This window comes from Hyperolius riggenbachi, chromosome 8, assembly GCF_040937935.1.
Source record: "Hyperolius riggenbachi isolate aHypRig1 chromosome 8, aHypRig1.pri, whole genome shotgun sequence".
NCBI lineage: Eukaryota > Metazoa > Chordata > Amphibia > Anura > Hyperoliidae > Hyperolius > Hyperolius riggenbachi.
The window spans coordinates 106,540,704-106,563,791 of NC_090653.1; the positions used below are offsets into that span (position 1 = coordinate 106,540,704).

Consider the following 23,088-nt stretch of genomic DNA (forward strand, 5'->3'; position numbering starts at 1 on the left):
GAGCGTAACGTGCATATTGTCTAGTAGCACACAGAGAAGTATCTAGAGGGGTGCAGGTATAGCTTGTGCTCATGCCTGCTCCTGTGCTGTGCTGCCATGCCTGACCCCGTCACACAAACCTCAGATCAGATTAATTCTGTTATCTGGGAAACATGGCTATTTAACTTATGTATGTAGGGTGCACTTGGCTTACTGTTAGAAAAGAGGACAGAGAGGGAATAAGAAGAGATATTTCCAAAAAGTAACCTCAGCAATATTCTAAGCCAAAAAGACATAGCAAACCATAACACATGGGTGCAAGAAACTATGCAGTTTTCAGAAGGGAACAGGGCTCTGACTTGGGGGGGGGGGTTGCATTTCAGTGTTCGCTATAGGCTCTGTATTAATTACCCAGATACGCTCCTGGAGCACATCTCAGAGCCAACACACCAATATAAATGGGCCTATTGTGGGACCATGCAATTATAGGTTATGCATAACATTGTGCACAGTATGAATACGTCTATTCATTTTGTTGTCTATTTGCACAGCAGTATTGTCTATTTGTAATCTTATTCTCTGGATTTTCCATGTGATAAGGAATGCTCTATTAAATCGGAACTGAAGATAGATTTAAAACAAGCTGTTTCACTTACCTGGGGCTTCTGCAAGCCCCCAGCAAGTGTTCTGTCCCGCGCCGGTCCTCCACGCGCCTTCTGCCGCCAACTGCTTTCGGTTTCGTCCCCAGGCCACTGCGCCTCTCTGGCCACGCATATCCTTTCTTCGTGTTCCAGTCCGCAATAGCGCTATTGCAGACGGGAACACATAGAAAAGATACACTTGGCAGGGCTGCGCTGGCCTCGACTTACGACTTAAGTCGAGGAACGAAATGGAGCAGCAGCGGGAAAATGGAGGCTCGTGGAGGACCGGCATGGGGCCGAGCAGCTGCTGGGGGCTTGCAGGAGCCCGAGGTAAGTGAAACTGTTTGTTTTAATCCTATCTACAGTTCCGCTTTAAGACACTGCTTTAAGACACTGAATCGAAGAAAAATAGATTCAAAACTTGATTAATTTTTGATCGACACATAATTATTAAAACTTAAAGTGGGATTGTCAGCCATAAAATCAAATTCCATTTACCCACTGCTCTGTGTTTATTAGTCTACAACCTGACCCTGCATTGCAAGCATTCTAATCTAGTCATAAATGTTTCTGCTGTAGTAAATTTTATCTAAGTCAGCATGGCTCTATTCTGGTACATTGCCTGGGAGAAGGAAGCTTGTCTTCACCCCTCCCACATTCCTGCTCCTCACCGATTGGCTGAGGGCAGTTCAGTGTGACATGAGGCTGAATGTTACATACTTACATCCGTAGGGGAAAGCTTCTGGATGCTCCAGGAGCTTCCCAGATCCTGTGCAACCCTTCTGCCGCTGGCCAGGACCTTCTTCATCTTCGAGGCTGCGCTCCCCTCAGTTTAGGAGCACACTCGCACACCTGGCACTAGTGAATTCGCTCACACATGTGCAGTACAGAGTCACCCTTCTTTGGAAGCACAAGTGCTTCTGAAACCTCCCAAGGGCTCACGGAGGTGTATCCGACCAATTGGTCAAGTACACACAACAGGGGGGAAAATGCTGGAACAAGGGGTGCAAGAGAAGACAGAGTAGGCTCTATAGGATCCAGAGCCTTCCCTGTCCATAGGTAAATATCTGACTTTTTTTTCTGCCATTACATACACTTTAAACAGATTTTTACTGAAAACTGATAGGAATTGAGCGGTGCAAGGTGGTAAAATGACTGATACTCACCAATTGGTGAAACAGATCAGGGAGTTATTGATTATTTGACAAATCTTGTAAATGTTACACAGCATATGGCAGGCTCAGGGAAATTTATCAGGTCCAGTGTGAGAGAAACAATAAGTAGATTAGTTGTGCAGAGCAATAAGTCAGGTTTTAACTGGTAACTGAAACAAGGAACCTGACTGATAGTTCTGGGCAAATGCTCTACGTTTGCTCCAATTATCATTGCCTCGATCATGATAAATCAGGTCAGCTGTATCTAATACGCAGCAGTTGCTATGAGAGAATTCTTATCCTATCTGTATATAAAAGCACTTAAGGATTGGGAGTGTGTTGTTAACCCTTAGACTGCCGAAGAAAACTATAGGCGTTTCTGCATCTATATGCCATGGATGTCTGAGGCAGAAACACACTTGTAGGGGCCTTTTTTCCCCCCCACAATTCTCGAGTATCCATCACAGCGCGTTCCCATTTGCGATCACAATTTTTGCATTTGTTTTGCGATTTTTGTATCCAGCGGAATACATTGTAATTGTAAAGAAAGAAGAGCAATTTAAACACATATTTGCCTTCCGGGGCAAAACGTGCACAAATCTAGCAAGTGTGTTCCTTGCGTGAAGGCGATTTAGTACAAAAATACCTCCACCTGCAGCACACATCTATAAGCGTTTTTTATGATCCTGTATTTCTGTGTCCCTGATATTTTATCATAATTAGTATAATTCTGCATCATTATAATTAGCATTGCTATCGATGTGGGCAGCACAGTGACGTAGTGGTTAGCGGTCTCACCTTGCAGCGCTGGGTCCCTGGTTTGAATCCCAGCCCGGGCACTATCTGCAAGGAGTTTGTATGTTCTCCCCATGTCTGTGTGGGTTTTCTCTGGGCACTCCAGTTTCCTCACACATCCCAAAAACATACAGATAATTGGCTTCCTCCTAAATTGGCCCTAGACTACACTACACTATACATAAAAATTAGTAGCCATTAGATTGTGAGCCCCTCTGAGGGATATTCTGCGCTGCGGAAGATGTTGGCAATATATACAGTAAATAATAATGATCTAAAATGTATTTTTGCCTCAAAGGCAAATCCCTGCTGACTAATGTGGACTTTGGCACATATAGATGCTGGCAGATGCTGGATGGTGTACTGGTTAAGGGCTCTGCCTCTGACACTGGAGACCAGGGTTCGAACTGCCTGTTCAGTAAGCCAGCACCTATTCAGCAGGAGACCTTAGGCAAGTCTCCCTAACACCGCTACTGCCTATAGAGCGCGTCCTAGTGGCTGCAGCTCTAGTGCTTTGAGTCCGCCAGGAGAAAAGCGCTATATAAGTGTTTGTCTTTGTCTTTTTTTGTCTTTAGATTTGGCCAAGACACTTAATAAACACAGTACTGTACAAACATAGCTGATACTGGCATGTAGGTTTTTGTTTTATTTTTTATTACAAAATATACTATCAGTCTAAAGGTTAAATGAGTAGGTTTCAGTCACTATACCAAATTACAAACTACTGGACTGGACTCCACCAAATATAATGTTATGTAATAATAATAATAATTATGACACCTGTGTGCAAATTGCAGTTTCATTACACAAGTTACTAAAGTTAATAGGCAATGGATGCATGGGAGCAGCTATACCTGTCATCACTGTGTTTTATTATAACACAAACAGGGCTAGAACATATCCTGAGGGCACTATGACAAGTTTTATTAACTGAGAAATCATTCCTGTCAGGCCACATGAAATCCCTCTCTACAACTCTTCCCACCAGCAAGATGACCCTGACTTTCCTTGTCCAGCAACAGTACAGCTCTCAGCATATAGTTTCCCTCATCTCCCACCTTCCGGCGTCATGTGCTCCTATAGGCAAATCCTGCTCAAAGGGGGGAGTTCTATAGCCTTCTCCCAAGCATTGCTGGCAGCACAATATAAGATGTGCAGTAGCCCCTATCCTGGCTGGCAGTGGCATGTGGTGGGAAGTTGCAGTTCAGGTGCTGCTGATGGACACGAGGCTGCTGGTGGCAGAGATGGTGCTTGTCCTGGAGATGCAGAATGACAGTGGAGTTTTGAACATCAGCCTGGGAGACAGCATAGTGACAGCAGGCGGGACTGGGCTGAGCAGGACAGCTCACAATCTGGTGGCGGTGTGCCTGGGCTTTATCCTGGTGCAGGGCTCCATCTACAACTCCGTAGTGCTGCTCATCTTTGTCAAGTTTGAGTCGGTGAGGACTCCCATTAACATGATCCTGCTGAACATCAGCGTCAGCGACCTGCTGGTGTGCGTGTTCGGCACTCCGTTCAGCTTCGCTGCCAGTGTGGCTGGCGGGTGGCTCATCGGGCAGCACGGCTGCAAGTGGTACGGCTTCTGCAACTCTCTCTTCGGTGAGTTACTGCATAGGGATTGTTGGCTGTATAACTATTGGCAGCATGCATACAAAGTGCAGTACCAGCACAGTAAGCAGTGTTTGTTCACGTTTCAGTTTCAGTGGATATTTAAAACGTAAAAATGTTGTTTTTGTTTGTTTTGTTTTGTTTTTTGCTTACATAATGTATTCTTTTATTTACACTTTATTTTTTTTTTAATCTTGTGCCCCTAAAGTAAAACCTAGGTCTGTGTCACCTGCATAGATTTTGTGAGACTTCTATAGGTTTATTATGATTTATATATATTTATTGGGTGGTGTATTTTTCAGATGTCTGTGAGGTTTGGTTCACACATAAATCTGTAAGATTCGAGTCCAGTCCTGTCCTGTCCAGTCCAGTTTTGCATCAAATTTCTATCAGTTTTAACTGACTGGAGTGGAACTGTACACTTTTTATGTGTGAGCACACCCATAGAAAACTGATGCAAAACTGACAGGACTGGACTGGACTGGAATGGAAATGTACAGATTTTAGTGTGAATACATACATAGAAGAAACACAAACAAAACTGATGCCAGCTATCAAAAACTGACTGGACAGGACCGTAATGGATATGTACAGATTTATGTGTGAACACAACTGATGCCAGCTATCAAAAACTGACAGGACAGGACTGGACACCTTTTTATGTGTGAACCACTTAATTTGTTGCGTTCTTGACATCCAACCTCCCCTAACATTGACATCTTGTTAATGCCTATCCCTAACTTTCCCCTTTAAAGGGAACCTGAAGCGAGTAAAATTATTTAAAATAAAAACATGACATAGCTGCAAATAAATATTACATACTAACCTCACTGTCAGTTCCTCTCACAAGCTCACTACTTTCTTCTTACAGTGATCCCCTTCCAGTTCTGACAACTCTTCCCTGATGCCTAACCCTACCTCCCCTCAAAACATCAACTCTTTCCTGATGCCTAACCCTACCTCCCCCAAAACATCAACTCTTTCCTGATGCCTAACCCGACCTCCCCCAAAAACATTAACTCTTTCCTGATGCCTAACCCGACCTCCCCCAAAACATGAACTCTTTCCTGATGCCTAACCCGACCTCCCCCAAAACATTAACTCTTTCCTGACGCCTAACCTTACCTCCCCCCAAAACATTAACTCTTTCCTGGTGCCTAACCCTACCTTCCCCCAAAACATTAACTCTTTCCTGATGCCTAACCCTACCTCCCCCCAAAACATTAACTCTTTCCTGATGCCTAAACATAACCTCCCCCTTATTTAGTGTGCAAGTGAGTAGGGAGGCTTGCTGGTATCTCACTATTGTGGCAGATAAACTGCTGTTCAGGAAATGCCTTCTGGCCGTAACTACTTTCTCTCTCTGGAATTGGAACTTGATCTCTCTGAAAATAGTTCGAGGCTGAGTGCTGTACAGATGTGTTGCTAGAAGTTATTGGCCGTTTCTGCTGCTATAGAGGGGGGTGGAGGAGGAGAACAATGCGTTGTCAACACTCGGGCATTGCTGACCCTAAAGATCCAGTGTGTGATTCCTTTAGCCGATGTCAAAGCACACACTGAGGCACCCATGCAAAATAGTGGCAGAAGAGTTCCACTACTGTGTGGCGGAACTCTGTAGGAACAGTGGCGGGGGTGTGATAGCGAGTATCTGCTCGCTGGGAGCAGTAGTGCATCAGAGTTTGGTTATACTGTAGCTGAACTCTGAGCTTTTTAATTACTAGCCTGGCTTGGTCGGTTAATTAGTGGGGTAAGTGTTAGGAGTAAGGTGTGGGTAATTAGTGTTAGGTGTAGATAGTGGTAGGTTAGTGTTAGGAGTAAGTGGTGGGTAGTTAGTGTTAGGTGTAGATAGTGGTAGGATAGGAGTGAGTGGGAGTAGTTAGTGTTAGGTGTTGATGGTGGTAGGGTAGTGTTAGAAGTGAGTGGGGGGTAGTTAGTGTTAGGTGTAGATAGTGGTAGGTTAGTGTTAGGAGTTTTTCTCTGAGGCTACCGGCAAGGTATTTCCTTCTTCTCCATCTTCCTCCCCTCTCCATAGGACATAAGGTACACATCAGAGAGCCAAGTAGCATGTCTATCTGTCAGGGGCGTAACTAGGCCCCCCCCCCCCCGGACCCCCCTGCAGAATTTCAGAGCGCCCCCCCTCCCTGGGGCCAGCTCGGGGCCGTTTTGTGGGGGCTGGAGGGGTGGCAGCATGAGGGGAAAGCCTTGGCCACAGTCGGCAGGGAGAGGGGAAGTTCCCCCCTCTCCCTCACCTCGGGGCTCTCCCCTCTGCGCCCCCCTGCAGCTTAAGTTATAGTGTGGGCAGCGGCGGGCAGATACATACCTTCCGTGCCTTCCACCGCATACTCCTCGCTCTAGCGTCTGACGTCACTTCCGGAAGTGACAACAGACGCTAGAGCGAGGAGTATGCGGTGGAACGCATGGAAGGTATGTATCTGCCCGCCACTGCCTGCTGCCCACACTGTAACTTAAGCTGCAGGGGAGCGCAGAGGGGAGAGCCCCGAGGTGAGGAAGAGGGGGGAACTTCGCCTCTCCCCGCCGACTGTGGCCAAGGCTTTCCCCTCATGCTGCCACCCCTCCAGCCCCCCAAAATGGCCCCGAGCAGGCCCGGGGCCCCCAGCGGGAGCAGGGGCTGCAGGCCCTATTGTTATGCCAGTGCTATCTGTACTATCACTGTTATCAAACTGTCAGCCAAAATGATCACACAAAGTTTTAGGTAAAAAGTGTTTAATGTATTGCTTAACTTTGTTTATAGACAGACAATCATATTGTTAGGATTCCTTCACAATGGAAGCAGTGCTGAGTAACACGCGCAGATCAGTACCACTGCTGCATTGCTGGGTGGTGTGGTGCAGCCCTATCAATATAACTTCTTCTTTCCTCAAGTGGCATAGGAGCGTTTTCTGCCCCCAAGTGGTCCTCCTGCTAAACTCCAGTCCCCCTGCCAGGCATGCCTTCCAGCGGCACCACAGTCCCATGGCAGCTCAACATCCTAGCTGCCCAGCTTAAAGTGGACCTGAACTCTTGCACAGGACTGCGGGAAAACAGTAAGAAATGCACCCTGCATGTATTTAGAGAGTTTAGCCTGTCTAATTCCCCCTAATCTGTTACTAATCACTAGTGTAATATGATATCTCAGCTGTGTCAGCTGGCTGCCTCGACAGAGCAGCTAATTTGTAAATATGAGAAGTTAACACTATGGGCTTGAATCTCTAAAGCGTGATAACTGCTATCGCAGCAGTTATCCCGTGATCTTCTGCGCACAAACCTCTGCTTATCACGTGCATTAACCACCCTGGCGTTCAGTTTCCCCAGGATTTCCGTGCAAAAAGTGTTTCAATTAATTTCCAATAATTTGCAACCATTTTTTTTTTGCAACCAATTTTTTTGTAATATTAAATTTAATACAGATTATTGTATTGAATTCAATTTAAAAAAAAAAAAGTGTTTTCTGCAAGATGTTGATGACGCTGTGTGACCCTGGTGTCATCAACGCCGATCAACGGGGGACATGTGATCGCTGAGGAAGAAGCAAAATCCGCCAAGGGACATGGAAGAAGACACTGGGGAAGCTATCAGAGGTACGCGACGAGGGATATGCATGCCAATGGTGAGTATAAGACTAAGATGTATAGGTAGAAGATGTGCAGCCAGGTATAGTTAGCCAGATGTGCAGCCAGGTATAGTTAGCCAAGTATAGTTAGCCAGGTATATAGTGAGCCAGGTGTTTAGCCAGGTATATAGCGAGCCAGATGTTTAGCCAGGTATATAGTGAGCCAGGTGTTTAGCCAGGTATATAGCGAGCCAGATGTTTAGCCAGGTATATAGTGAGCCAGGTGTTTAGCCAGATTTATAGGTAGCCAGATGTCCCCCTCCCGATCCTCCCCCCCCCCCCCCAGCACGCTGTGGGTAGCGATCTGTGCTACCCACAGCGTGCAGAACAAGCATCCAGCCACCCTAGGGAATCCCTGGGCAGCCAGCGGGGCAGAGAATGTGCAGGGGATCCCCCTTGTATGTGGAGGCTGTGCTGGTGGGGGATCCCCCTCTGTGCGGGCGGGGGGAACCCCTTCATATGGTGGCTGTTGCGGGCAGGGGATCCCCCTCTGTGCAGGCGGGGGGATCCCCCTTCTATTGTGGCTTTTGCGGGCGGGGGGATCCCCCTCTGTGCGGGTGGGGGGATCCTCCTTCTATTGTGGCTTTTGTGGGCGGGGGGGATCCCCCTCTGTGCGGGTGGGGGGATCCCCCTTCTATTGTGGCTTTTGCGGGCAGGGGGATCCCCCTCTGTGCGGGTGGGGGGATCCCCCTTCTATTGTGGCTGTTGCGGGCGGCCTATCCCCCTCCTCCCCCTCCCTCCCGATGTCCCCCCTCCCGATATCCTCCCCCCCCCCCTCTCTAAGCCCATTGAGTAAATAGATTTACTCACCGAGGGCTTTCTCCAGCGACGGCAGCAGCACTTCCTCCTCCATCTCCGAAGTTTTGTTCTCTGTACAGTTACATTACGAGACTTGGTGACGTCACCAAGCCTCGTAATGTAACTGTACAGAGACCGGGACTTCGGAGATGGAGGAGGAAGTGCTGCTGCCGTCGCTGGAGAAAGCCCTCGGTGAGTAAATCTATTTACTCAATGGGCTTAGAGAGGGGGGGGGGAGGAGATCGGGAGGGGGGACATCGGGAGGGAGGGGGAGGAGGGGGATAGGCCGCCCGCAACAGCCACAATAGAAGGGGGATCCCCCCGCCCGCACAGAGGGGGATCCCCTGCCCGCAACAGCCACCATATAAAGGGGTTCCCCCCGCCCGCACAGAGGGGGATCCCCCGCCAGCACAGCCTCCACATACAAGGGGGATCCCCCGCACATTCTCTGCCCCGCTGGCTGCCCAGGGATTCCCTAGGGTGGCTGGATGCTTGTTCTGCACGCTGTGGGTAGCACAGATCGCTACCCACAGCGTGCAGTCAGGCATCCAGCCATCCTGGGGAATCCCTCTGATAAGAAAAAAATGCAGCCGGCGGGGCAGAGAAACAGGAAATCTCCCTGTCGGCATGGACGAGCTCAGCTCGTCATTAACGTTTTTTGCAAGTTTTTGCTGGACGAACTCAGCTCGTCCATACCGCCAGGGAGGCTAACTTCACATGAAAAGCTCTGCGCACAGAAGATCGTGTGATAACTGCTGTGATAGCAGTTATCATGCTTTAGAGAATCAAGCCCTATGGCTTCAATTCATCAAGCATTACCGCATTCGGTAATGCTGAAAACAGCTGACTTTACGGAGCACTTAGTAAAATGTTAATTCATCAAAGCAGTTACCGCATGAGAAGCAGACATTCCTGTGCAGAGAGATAAATTACCCACTTGTTAAGTGATTACCTCAACACATGTCAGTAAAATGTCAGCAAATGTTAATTCATCAAGCTCACAGCATTGTGACAGGACCGTAGAAACCTCCCCTGTCCCCTGCAAGTGCTGCTGATAGGTTGGCCAGGCTTCTCGGGTGGAACAGACCCCCCCAGGCAGCCAGGGGAGAGAAAAGAATTAAAGTTATTTTCCAGGCACCCTTCTTTTCTAGGCACCCTTCGGTAGTGTAACCCCTTGAGTGCCTGTTTAAATATGCAGGGATGCAAGTGGGAGCTCGTGGCAAAATTACCTAAGCAGGGAATGTGTAATGTTTCTCAGCAGTTCATCTAAGCTGTGGCAAGTAAATAGAAACTTAAGACTAATGAGACAGATTTAGCAAGAGCAGAGGCAGCACAACAAATATAAAAGGCACATGTATAGGGATGTCGGTGCTGCCTCTTTCCTATTGTAATGCCCTCACTGCACGGACCTCTTCGGTAACTTACCGAACATCTACCACATGTGTGAAAATATTGATGAATTAGCACAGTGAAGTGTAAAATACCGAATGCGGTATTTTAAGGACTGGGATTTTGTTATCGAACACCCTTTGATGAATTGAAGCCTATGTCTGGTTCCATGAAAGCAGGAAGTGGACACACTTCAGATTTATTGCAGTATTTGTATCAACTGTAATAAAGTAATGTTTTTCTTGAAAGGTTATTATGCTGTTGCTTATCTTCTAGAGTAGAGAGGAAGTTCTGAGTTCAGTTCCCCTTTAAAGTGGACCTGAAGTACCTAAATAAAAAGCGCGGAAGCGCCCTGTGCAGTTCGAAAAAATCTCTACTGTGTCTGCGCTGGCAACAGGAGTGTGAACGAGGACATGGCCTTGGGGCTGGGCAGGCGCAGTGGACAGCGACTAAAGAAAGGGAAACTGAGCCGCGGCGGAGGAACGGAGGATCGTTTGGTAATGGCACGGGCACAGGGTAGCTGCAGGAGGCTGGCAGAAAACCCAGATAAGTGAAACTTATCTTATCAGGTGCTCCTGATGAGTCACATGATGAAACGCGTAGGGCGGAGCCAGGAGTCACGTGGGACGCACCAGGAAGTTTGAGCAGCGGGGACTGAGGCGTGCAGTGGGATCCAACCGCGGCGGTGCTCACGCACATCAGATAAGCATTTGTTCCATTTTTATTTGGTACGCAGTATATATGCAGATTTTAGAATAAACTGTCTAAGGTCTTACACTATGCGGAGTCCACTTTGTATCTTTTAAGGGCTTGCTTTTAAAGATTGTGCTGCCCAGGTGTCTTAGAGGGCTTATATGCAATATACACAAGAAGTGAGTGTGACCCACTAGGGGGGCATAAGACCCCCAAATATTGAGTGTTTCCTGGTGGAGGCCCCTTTTTTTCACTACTTCTTTGAGTGATCACTGGGTGCTTCATATATGCAGTTTTGCGCTATGTAAAGTTATTCTTCTAGGTTTTATCTGGATTTTTGATTCAAGGATTGCTTTGCCCAGGTGTTTGGAGGGCTGATACACTTAAAATCAAGAGGGAAACACAGTGAGTGTGACCCACTATGGGGGCATAGTGTCCCCCAGAAGTATTTAAACAGCCTTGGTGGAAGCTCTATACACTTATTTTTTGGAGTACACTACGGGTGGTCCAAATTTTACAGTACTGTGCTATGTAAAGTTCGTTTCCATTAACAGCTTGCATGCAACCTATTAAGTACTCGTCTCTCCCACTGCGAAGAAGTCAATCCTCCATGGGAGGGGCCTAACACTAACTAAATCCTAACCTATGTATATGCATAGCCTGGGTGCGGCTAATCAAATAAAATTGAAAATTGCGCAAAAGGTGGATCAGCGCAACACCAGGCCGCCTCCGAATGGCCTCCATCAGAGATGCGCTGAGCGCCCCCAGGAACTACAAACGCACCTTGAACCCAAACAGAAGCTCTGCATATACACCAAAAGCATGGCTGTTAAGTGGGAGCAGCTGACCAAAAACGAATTACATTAGTACATAGCAAGGAAATGAGCAGCGCTACTTAAAAACAGACTAGTGCCTACCTGCAAAAGAGTGCAAGCCCCACTTGTGGGGTCGAATACACACCGAGCATACACATGACCTGTCTACCACTAGAGGAGGATGTTGGTTTACATTAACAGCTTGCATGCAGGAGGCGGCCTGGTGTTGCGCTGATCGACCTTTTGCGCAATTTTCAATTTTCGATTTTATTTGAGTAGCCGCACCCAGGCTATGCATATACATAGGTTAGGATTTAGGTAGTGTTAGGCCCCTCCCATGGAGGATTGACTTCTTCGCAGTGGGAGGGACGAGTACTTAATAGGTTGCATGCAAGCTGTTAATGGAAACCAACATCCTCCTCTAGTGGTAGACAGGTCATGTGTATGCTCGGTGTGTATTCGACCCCACAAGTGGGGCTTGCACTCTTTTGCAGGTAGGCACTAGTCTGTTTTTAAGTAGCGCTGCTCATTTCCTTGCTATGTACTAATGTAATTCGTTTTTGGTCAGCTGCTCCCACTTAACAGCTATGCTTTTGGTGTATATGCAGAGCTTCTGTTTGGGTTCAAGGTGCGTTTGTAGTTCCTGGGGGGGCTCAGCGCATCTCTGATGGAGGCCATTTGGAGGCGGCCTGGTGTTGCGCTGATCCACCTTTTGCGCTATGTAAAGTTTGTTTTACAGGGAAATCCTATACCTCTTTTGTGGACAAGCAGGATATGTGGATTGTGATCGCGACTTTTTATCTGGATTTTTAATTGAAGAATGTGTTCTTGTGGAGCCTGCGTATCCCCTATCTGATTGGTGAAAACGTTTTTTTAGAATTTTTTTACTGTGATACTGTGTTGTGGATTGCAAGCCTTAAAGTGAACCTAAAGTCAAGGGCAAAAAATGAGATTTACTCACCTGGGGCTTCCCTCAGCCCCCTGCAGCCGATCGGTGCCCTCGCAGCTCCGCTCCGATGGTCCAGGACCCGCCGGCGAACACTTCCGGTTTGGCCGTCACCGGCCGACAGGCATGGGAACGCGAGTGATTCTTCGCGTTCCCAGCCTGTATATCGCCCTCTATGCTGCTATTGCGGCCTCCTGGCCTCCAATAGCAGCAAAGGGGGCGATATACAGGCTGGGAACGCAAAGAAATCACTTGCGGTCCCATTCCTGTCGGCCGGTGACGGCCAAACCGGAAGTGTTCGCCGGCAGGTCCGAGGGCACCGATCGGCTGCAGGGGGCTGAGGGAAGCCCCAGGTGAGTAAATCTCATTTTTTTACCTTGACTTTAGGTTCACTTTAAGACTTTTGGTATTTTCTGTACTGGTACTCTACTGCGCTACCTGACTGTCTTATGTCATGGTGGGACAGTGATTTATACACAGCTGGACTCCCATGGGGTGCCCCTTGCTTGGAAACACTAGAGTTGAGGTGGCAATGTGAAATTCACAGGCACTGGCTACGGGCTGCTCATGTGAATAACTTCTGAATATTAAAGAGAAATATTTATTTTATAGTAGTGCTATTACTGAGATCACACTTCGCATCTGTAAATAGTCCACAAACAAGTTACGTTGTTTCTTGCCTGATCACAGTATCTATTATTTTGAGTAAAACGTATCACTTCTTCAGCATCATTTGGGACAGATTCATAAACGTACACAGTCTTTTTTTCCTCTAATTTGTGAAGGTGGGGAAAACCATGGGGTTTGTTAGTCTACAGCTGTAGAAAAATAACTCCAGAAGAGCATAGCGCTGTTCAGTATTCTGACATAAATGCCTGCTGTGTAAGAGAGGAAAAAATACATATTTACACTTCTGTATAATAGTGGGTTTCTATGGGCAGAGCTTTGAATGTGTTTCATTACAAACCTAGTAGATAGCAGTAGGTTGGTACTACAGTATGGATACAAACAGCCTGCGTGCAATCTCCTTCAAAACAAAGCCCCAGGACTTTACGCCCATCGGCGTGACGCGGTCGGCTACTAGTTAAAGGTCATTATGCTGTTGCTTATCTTTTAGAGCAGAGAGGTCCGCTTTAAGGCTGGATTCACAGTGGTCAGTTGCATAACACATGCGTTAAAATGTGTGTGAACTGCAGTTGAGACTGGACATAAACTTTAATGCAAAGCCTGCATGCAGCGAGTTAGAATAACGCAATCCATTACTGTGAACAGACTCATAGAATTATATGGGCAGTAAGTCAACGTGCAGAATTTTTCTGCAATGCAACTGAGCCCTGTGAACCTGGCCTAAAGGTACGATTCACCAAGCTTATCTCATGAATGATCTCTCCTTACTTCTCTTTCCCCTGTAAACTGTCAACTGTAATGAGAGGGATATGAAGACTGCCACGTGCATTTTCTTTTAAGGCCCCGTTTACACTTAATCAGTTGCTCTTAGTTATAACTGAAAGGACAACTGATTTTCAAAGTAATGCTCATGTTTTCCTATGGCACCTTTCAGGAACTCCAGTGAAAATAATGTAATAAAAAAGTGCTTCATTTTTACAATAATTATGTATAAATGATTTAGTCAGTGTTTGCCCATTGTAAAATGTTTGAAATCCCTGATTTCTGACATTTATCACATGGTGACATTTTTACTGCTGGCAAGTGATGTAGCTGCTGCTTGCTGTTTTGTCAGTTGTAAACAGCTATTTCCCACAATGCTACAGGGTTCACAGACAGGAAACTGCCAACAGTACGTACTCAGAATTTCTTTGTGTGAGGGGTTTCACCACAATATCAGCCATACAGCGCCCCCTGATGGTCTGTTTGTGAAAAGGAATAGATTTCTCATGTAAAAGGGGGTATCAATTGGGATAAAGTTCAATTCTTGGTCGGAGTTTCTCTTTAACGCGTTTTAACTGAAATCTTTTTCACAATGCACTGCTATGAAGAAGAAAAAAAAAACACGTACCAACTGATTAAGTGTAAACGGGGCCTTAGCAATACTAGTTGCCTGGCTATCCTGCTGATCCTCTGCCTCTAATACTTTTTAGCCACAGAGCCTCTGATATACAGATCAGGTGTTTCTGACATTATTGTCAGATCTGACAAGATTATCTGCATGTTTCTGGTGTTATTCAGACACTGCTGCAACCAAAAAGACCAGCAGGGCTGCCAGACAACTGGTATTGCGTAAAAGGAAATAAATATGGAAGCCTTCATATCCCACTTGTTACAGTTGTCTTTCAAAGCGGAACTGAATAACTTATTAAAACAAAGTGTTTCACTTACCTAAGGCTTCTGCTAGCCACGCTGGTTCTCCACAATCCTTCCGTTCTCCCGACGCCAGCTAGTTTGATTACCATCGACTTGTAAGTGAATGGCAACTGCGCCTGTGCGCCCCGAGCCACGTGTAACTTTTTCCGCGTTCCAGCCTGCAATAGCGTCCTGTGCTATTAGCGCAGGACACTATTGTGCGCTGGAGTGCAGGGTGCACAGGCGCAGTCAGGGGTCAAGTCCTGCGTAAACGTCCACCTACTTACTTCAGAGGGTGGACAACATTTGGAGGGGAGGCAGAAAAGGGGAGCGGTGGGCACAGCGGTGGGGAAGGGGGGGCGTCTCCCCCCTTCCCTCACCTTGGGGTCTCCCTTCCTCGCTCTCCCCTCTGGAATTTTTAAGTGTCGGTGGCTGACAGTGTGCGGGGACTTACCGCTGTTCTTCCAGCCTCGGGAGGGAGCTCTGCTCTGCTTGCCGCTAGTCTGGTCTACTCAAGACCAGACTAGCAGCACACAGGATCTCCCTCCCGCGGCTGGAAGAACAGCTACACGCGGCGCAGGGGTTTTTAAGGTGAGTCCACTCACCTCTTTTCCCAGGACTAGACCCCTGGGCGCAGGTGCCGTCGACGTAAGTATGGTAATGAAACTAGCTGGTGGTGGGAGTATCGTGGAGGACCGGTGCAGGACTGGAAGGCTGCACGGGGCTGACAGAGGCCCCAGGTAAGTGAAGCAGTGGCGCACCTAGGGCATTTGACACCCGGTGCTGGGTATTATATGACCCCCCCGCCCCCCCCCCCCCCCCCAAAAAAAAGTAAAGGGGCAAAAAATGGGTGGCGCTATAACATGCGGCGAAAAAATGGGCGTGGCCATGACCGGATGAGGGCGGAGCTAACTGTAATTTAACGTGAACCCGGGTGAGAGTGATATGGAGGCTGCCATATTTATTTCCTTTTAAACAATACTAGTTGCCCTGCTGATCTACTTGGCTGCAGTAGCGAACTAAATCACACCAGAAGCAAGCATGCTTGTTCAGGGTCTATGGTTGAAAGAATTAGAGGCAGAGGACCAGCACGACAGCCAGGCAACTGATATTGCTTAAAAGGAGATAAATATGGCAGCCTCAATATTATTCTCACCTCGGGTTCCCTTTAAAAGTGCAACGCAAAGACAGTGGACCCAAGTTTTGGTGACCCTTTCCCCAGAAAATTCACATACTTGTGCAGGTTTTCTCAAGAAAATAAACGTAATGTGTGCAGATTTGCCCAGAGAATACATTCAATCATGTCGGCAGATTTGCCCAGAGAATAAGTTCAATCATGTCGGCAGATTTGCCCAGAGAATAAGTTCAATCATGTCGGCAGATTTGCCCAGAAAATACATGGAATCATGTCGGCAGATTTGCCCAGAAAATACATGCAATCATGTCGGCAGATTTGCCCAGAAAATACATGCAATCATGTCGGCAGATTTGCCCGGAAAATACATGCAATCATGTCGGCAGATTTGCCCCAAAAATACATGGAATCATGTCGGCAGATTTGCCCAGAAAATACATGCAATCATGTCAGCAGATTTGACCAGAAAATACATGCAATCATGTCGGCAGATTTGACCAGAAAATACATGCAATCATGTCGGCAGATTTGACCAGAAAATACATGCAATCATGTAGCAGATTTGACCAGAAAATACATGCAAACGTGTGGCAGACCAGTCCAGAAAACACTTCAATCGTGTAGCAGACCTGGCCAGAACATAAACGCTACACCTGGCTGCTAATATAAATAAAAATAAAAAAAAAAAACACATTTACTCACCTGCAGCAGAGCTCCTGTTCCGGCCTCCGTCTGGTGCGCAGCTCCCACGATCCTATGCAGCCAGCAACTGAAACTCCCAAAGTCTCCAGAGCAGGGCTTCAGACATTTTACTATAGCCCTGCTCTGCTGATGCGGTGAACTGACACGGCATCTATTAGATGCCGAAAGTCAGTTTACGCTGGGGGGTGCTCGGAGAATTTTAGGGGGTGCTTCAGCACCCAAAGCACCCCCCCCCCCCGGTGCCGCCACTGCCCCCAGTATAGGTAGCTAGCAGTTGCCCCCAGTATAGGTAGCTAGTTGCCCCCAGTGAAGGTAGTATAGTTGCCCCAATATAGCTAGTATAGTTGCCCCCAGGATAGGTGTAACGATTGTGGGATATCTCCGTGTTCAGCGCACAAAGATGTGCGCTGACACTGCGGAGGTCCTCCACAAGCGTGTCAAGATACTAGAACCCAGCTTTTGGTGCAAGCACCAGTAGAGGGAAAATTCCTGTCGGCAGATGGCGCTGGGGAGTGCAGAGGAACCAATCCTCTGTACCTCCACAAATGCCAGACAGGAATTTGTACGAAGCGCAGAACGCAATCGCAAGAGAGGCGATTGCGAATGAGATTGAGCAAAAGGAATAGGTTGTATGTGTGTGCGCCAATCTAGTCGCCACCCCGCGACCGCGCAACAGCAGATACGAAACAGGAACGCGATCGCGAGAGGTGCGATCGCCAGACGTGACACAAGGCAGATCAGAATAGAATACGAGGGTAGCAAAGGCACAGCAAATACAATGAGAATATACGGAAAATAATAAACGCTAGCTAACCACGAACACCGCACTCATTCGCAACAGTGCACGCGGTTATGCGCGGTCTCCACGTGAGAAGCACAATAGAGACAAGCACGCCTAACTAACCATCAACAGACAAACACGAAACAAAGAACGTGAACGCTTGCTTAACGGTTACCTCATCGAGCCTACAGCAAGCGCCCGTAACAGACAAGACAGACAAACGAGAAACAGGAACTAGGCAGAAAGGATCCACCGCTCTTCCGCCAGAGCAAGTGTGATCCAAGCAGGAACACAGATCAGAAAGATCCACAGCCGCTAACGCTAGCGGCTAGTGCGATCTAAACAAGACAGATCAGATGAGGTAGCCGGTAGCAACCGCTGCTCCAGCTTACACTCCAGGAACTCAGATCAGAAGGATCCACAGCCGCTACCGCTAGAGGCTAGTGAGATCCAAACAAGACAGAGCGATTCGCTATCAACCGCCGCTGGTGACAGCGCAATCGCGACAGACAAGACAAGACAGAATAGGCAGTACAAATTATACACAAACTGACTGCACTAACTAGGAATGCAAGGAGCACTCCCCAAGAATTAACTATACTAAGATAGCAGTGGCTGACACTCCAGGTGAGTCCAGCAGGAACAAACCTCTATGAGCAGCGAAGCATTGTGGGACACACATACTACTTATAGTACACGCCTCCAATGAATGTGGCCAGGCAATTTGCATGACAACGTATGCAAATTCCTCAGCAAGCACAAGCTGCAAAACTGACAGAAGGTCTACTTTCCAGAGTCCTGCAGCATGCAGACCTAAATAATGATCAAAAGGCTGCCTGCCTGCGCAGGCAGCTGAGCGGATCGTTACAATAGGTAGCATAGCTGCTGCCCCCAATGTAGGTAGTGTTGCTGCCCCCAGTGTAGCTAGTATAGTGGCCCCTGTACAGCTTCCCTCCAGTATAGGTAGTATAGTGGCCCACAGTTTAGATAGTATAGTTGCCCCCAGTGTAGCCTCCATTGTAGCTGGTATGGTGCCCCTCCCCCCCAGTATAGGTAATATAGTGGCCCCCAGTATAGCTAGTATAGTGACCCCCAGGCCCAGTGTAGCTAGTATAGTGGCCCCCCGTTTAGCTGCCCCCAGTATAGTGGCCCCAGTATAGCTAGTATAGTGGCCCCCAGTTTAGGTAGTATAGTGGCCCCCAGTTTATGTAGTATAGTGGCCCCCAGTTTAGGTAGTAGTATAGTGACCCTCAATTTAGGTAGTATAGTGGCCCCCAGTTTAGGTAGTATAGTGGCCCCCAGTTTAGGTAGTATAGTGGCCTCCAGTTTAGGTAGTATAGTGGCCCCAGTTTAGGTAGTATAGTGGCCCCCCGTTTAGCTGCCCCAGTATAGTGGCCCCCAGTTTAGGTAGTATAGTGGCCCCCAGTTTAGGTAGTATAGTGGCCCCCCGTTTAGCTGCCCCCAGTATAGTGGCCCCAGTTTAGGTAGTATTGTTCCCCCCCCCCCGTTTAGCTGCCCCCAGTTTAGGTAGTATAGTGGCCCCCAGTTTAGCTGCCCCCAGTATAGTGGCCCCCAGTTTAGGTAGTATAGTGGCCCCCAGTTTAGCTGCCCCCAGTATAGTGGCCCCCAGTTTAGGTAGTATAGTACCCCCCCCCCCCGTGTAGCTAGAAGGAGGGGTGACAGCAGGGATAGCGGTGGGGAGGGGGGGACATATCTCCCCCCTCCCTCACCTGGGTCCCCTCCTTCTGCTTCTGCCTCTTCCCCCCCCCAAAATGTGGGCAGCGGGCAGCAAGCAGGCAGGGGGAATACTCACGTTACTTCCGCGTATCAGCCTGGAACATGTGTCGCCGTCACGTGCCTCTACTGTGCCTCCAATGATTGGAGGTGCAGAAGAGGCACGTGACGGTGACGGAGCGTTCCAGGCTGATACGCGGAAGTAAAGTGAGTATTCTCCGCGCTCGCCTGCTCGCTGACCACTGCCCCGCATTTTGAGGGGAGAGAAGAGAGGCAGAAGGCGGGGACTAGTGTTGGGCGAACAGTGTTCGCCACTGTTCGGGTTCTGCAGAACATCACCCTGTTCGGGTGATGTTCGAGTTCGGCCGAACACCTGACGGTGCTCGGCCAAACCGTTCGGCCATATGGCCGAACTAAGAGCGCATGGCCGAACGTTCCCCGAACGTTCGGCTAGCGCTGTGATTGGCCGAACGGGTCACGTGGTTCGGACCCGAACGCGCTCTGATTGGCCGAACGGTCACGTGGTTCGGGTAAATAAATACCCGAACCACGTCATATCTCCGCCATTTGTCTGTGGGTTTAGCTTTGGGTAGGCAGGCAGGGTAGTTCGCGCTCCAGCCACGCTAGCCAGGGTCCCCCCTGTCATTGTGTCACTGCTGGGAACAGTAGTACACCGCTTGCTCAGCCACACTATATAGCATTCTGTTTACTGCCACTCTGTGTACCTCGCTCAGCCACACTATATAGCATTCTGTTTACTGCCACTCTGTGTCTGCTGGGAATAGTAGTACACCGCTTGCTCAGCCACACTATATAGCATTCTGTTTACTGCCACTCTGTGTACCTCGCTCAGCCACACTATATAGCATTCTGTTTACTGCCACTCTGTGTCTGCTGGGAATAGTGGTACACCGCTCGCTCAGCCACACTATATAGCATTCTGTTCACTGTTCTGTGTCTGCTTGGAATAGTGGTACACCGCTCGCTCAGCCACACTATATAGCATTCTGTTTACTGTTCTGTGTCTGCTGGGAATAGTGGTACACCGCTCGCTCAGCCACACTATATAGCATTCTGTTTACTGTTCTGTGTCTGCTGGGAATAGTGGTACACCGCTCGCTCAGCCACACTATATAGCATTCTGTGCACTGTTCTGTGTCTGCTGGGAATAGTGGTACACCGCTCGCTCAGCCACACTATATAGCATTCTGTTCACTGTTCTGTGTCTGCTGGGAATAGTGGTACACCGCTCGCTCAGCCACACTATATAGCATTCTGTTTACTGTTCTGTGTCTGCTGGGAATAGTGGTACACCGCTCGCTCATCCACACTATATAGCATTCTGTTCACTGTTCTGTGTCTGCTGGGAATAGTGGTACACCGCCCGCTCAGCCACACTATATAGCATTCTGTTCACTGTTCTGTGTCTGCTGGGAATAGTGGTACACCGCTCGCTCAGCCACACTATATAGCATTCTGTTCACTGTTCTGTGTCTGCTGGGAACAGTAGTACACCGCTCGCTCAGCCAGAGTATATAGCATTGTGTTTACTGCCACTCTGTGTACACCGCTCAGCCAGACTATATACCATTGTTTACTGACACTCTGTGTACACCGCTCAGCCAGACTATATACCATTGTTTACTGACACTCTGTGTACACCGCTCAGCCAGACTATATACCATTGTTTACTGCCACTCTGATTCTGCTGGGAACAGTAGTACACCGCTCGCTCAGCCAGACTATATAGCATTGTGTTTACTGCCACTCTGTGTACACCGCTCAGCCAGACTATATACCATTGTTTACTGACACTCTGTGTACACCGCTCAGCCAGACTATATACCATTGTTTACTGAAACTCTGTGTACACCGCTCAGCCAGACTATATACCATTGTTTACTGCCACTCTGATTCTGCTGGGAACAGTAGTACACCGCTCGCTCAGCCAGACTATATACCATTGTTTACTGACACTATATAGCAGACTATATAGCATTGTGTGTACACCGCTCAGCCAGACTATATACCATTGTTTACTGACACTCTGTGTACACCGCTCAGCCAGACTATATACCATTGTTTACTGCCACTCTGATTCTGCTGGGAACAGTAGTACACCGCTCGCTCAGCCAGACTATATACCATTGTTTACTGACACTCTGTGTACACCGCTCAGCCAGACTATATACCATTGTTTACTGCCACTCTGATTCTGCTGGGAACAGTAGTACACCGCTCGCTCAGCCAGACTATATACCATTGTTTACTGACACTCTGTGTACACCGCTCAGCCAGACTATATACCATTGTTTACTGCCACTCTGATTCTGCTGGGAACAGTAGTACACCGCTCGCTCAGCCAGACTATATACCATTGTTTACTGACACTATATAGCAGACTATATAGCATTGTGTGTACACCGCTCAGCCAGACTATATACCATTGTTTACTGACACTCTGTGTACACCGCTCAGCCAGACTATATACCATTGTTTACTGCCACTCTGATTCTGCTGGGAACAGTAGTACACCGCTCGCTCAGCCAGACTATATACCATTGTTTACTGACACTCTGTGTACACCGCTCAGCCAGACTATATACCATTGTTTACTGCCACTCTGATTCTGCTGGGAACAGTAGTACACCGCTCGCTCAGCCAGACTATATAGCATTGTGTTTACTGCCACTCTGTGTACACCGCTCAGCCACACTATATAGCATTGCGTACTCTGCCAGTCAGTGTGTATATTGCTGGGATCAGTAATACTCCACTCACCGTCAACCACTATATGAGCTCAACATGAGTTCCCCAGAGACCTCCGCTGTGAGCAGCACTCCCAACAACAGCAACAGCCAACGCCCCACGCAAGCTATAACATCCACCCCAGCAGCCAGTGGTCAGCAGCAGCCCTCCCCGGAGGAGAACGTTGTGTCCATCAGTCCGTCGCCAGAGCGATTAATGAGGGCTGCCATTGAGGAGATGATGGGGCCTGATGTGGAGGAGGAGGTCTGGCTCAGGCCAGCATCCCAAGTTAATGTTGAGGACGATGAGGGGTCTGTGTCTGGGGATGTTGGGGTGGCAGAGGTGGTGGGTGGGTCAGACTCAGGAGAAGAGTTGTATGATGAGGATGATGATCGGGACCATCTGTATGTGCCTCAGAGTCCGACCCCGGAAAACATGTTGTATCGTGTGTTTAGGTACTAAAATCTGCGTTCCCTCCCAGTAGTGTTGGGCGAACAGTGTTTGCCACTGTTCGGGTTCTGCAGAACATCACCCTGTTCGGGGTGACTATATAGCAGACTATATAGCATTGTGTTTAATGCCACTCTGTGTACACGGCTCAGCCACACTATATAGCATTGTGTTTACTTCCACTCTGTGTCTGCTGGGAACAGTAGTACACCGCTCACCCGCCACTGTATAGCATTGTGCTCTGTGTCACTGCTGACAATAGTGGTACACCGCTCACCCACCACTGTATAGCATTTCTGTACTGCCACTGTACTGCTGCCAGTCAGCGTGTACTTTAAGGATAAGTGAAATGAGGAAGAAATCCGGTGAAAGAGGGAGGGGCAAGGGAAGAGGTGTTTCCCCTGACGGTTCACGTACAGGCCACAGGGGAGCACCCAAGAAAACCCACTCAATACTGCCCATGTTGTCCAGGACAACAACCCTCACAGATCCAAAAGAACAGGACCAGATAATTACTTGGATGACCTCTCAAGCGTCCAGCAGTGGGTTAAGCAGCACCAGCACATCACGCACGAGGTCCGAGTCCTCAGCCAGTTAAAGTCTGGGCTTTCTTTGAAGACTGCACTGAGGATGTTACCATGGCGATTTGCAAGGTGTGCAAGACCCGCCTGAGCAGGGGGAAAAGTATTAACAACCTCTCCACCACCAGCATGAGCCGCCACATTCTATCCAAACATCCCACTCTGTGGGCAAACGCGGCAGGACAGGGTACCACCAGCAACACTGCCTCCCTTGGGTTCACCAGACTC

At 48.3% G+C, this 23,088-nt stretch overlaps 1 protein-coding gene across 1 annotated transcript in view; it reads left to right on the plus strand.

Moving 5' to 3' along the window:
- Positions 1–3,713: 3,713 nt before the first annotated feature.
- The window catches only part of LOC137528284 (pinopsin-like), a 92,825-nt gene continuing 73,450 nt past the window's right edge, over positions 3,714–23,088 (plus strand). Inside the window, exon 1 of the mRNA XM_068249575.1 lies at positions 3,714–4,168. Within this exon, the coding sequence (XP_068105676.1) occupies positions 3,754–4,168 (415 nt within the window). The 5' untranslated portion in view covers positions 3,714–3,753. The remainder of the gene's footprint in view (positions 4,169–23,088) is intronic.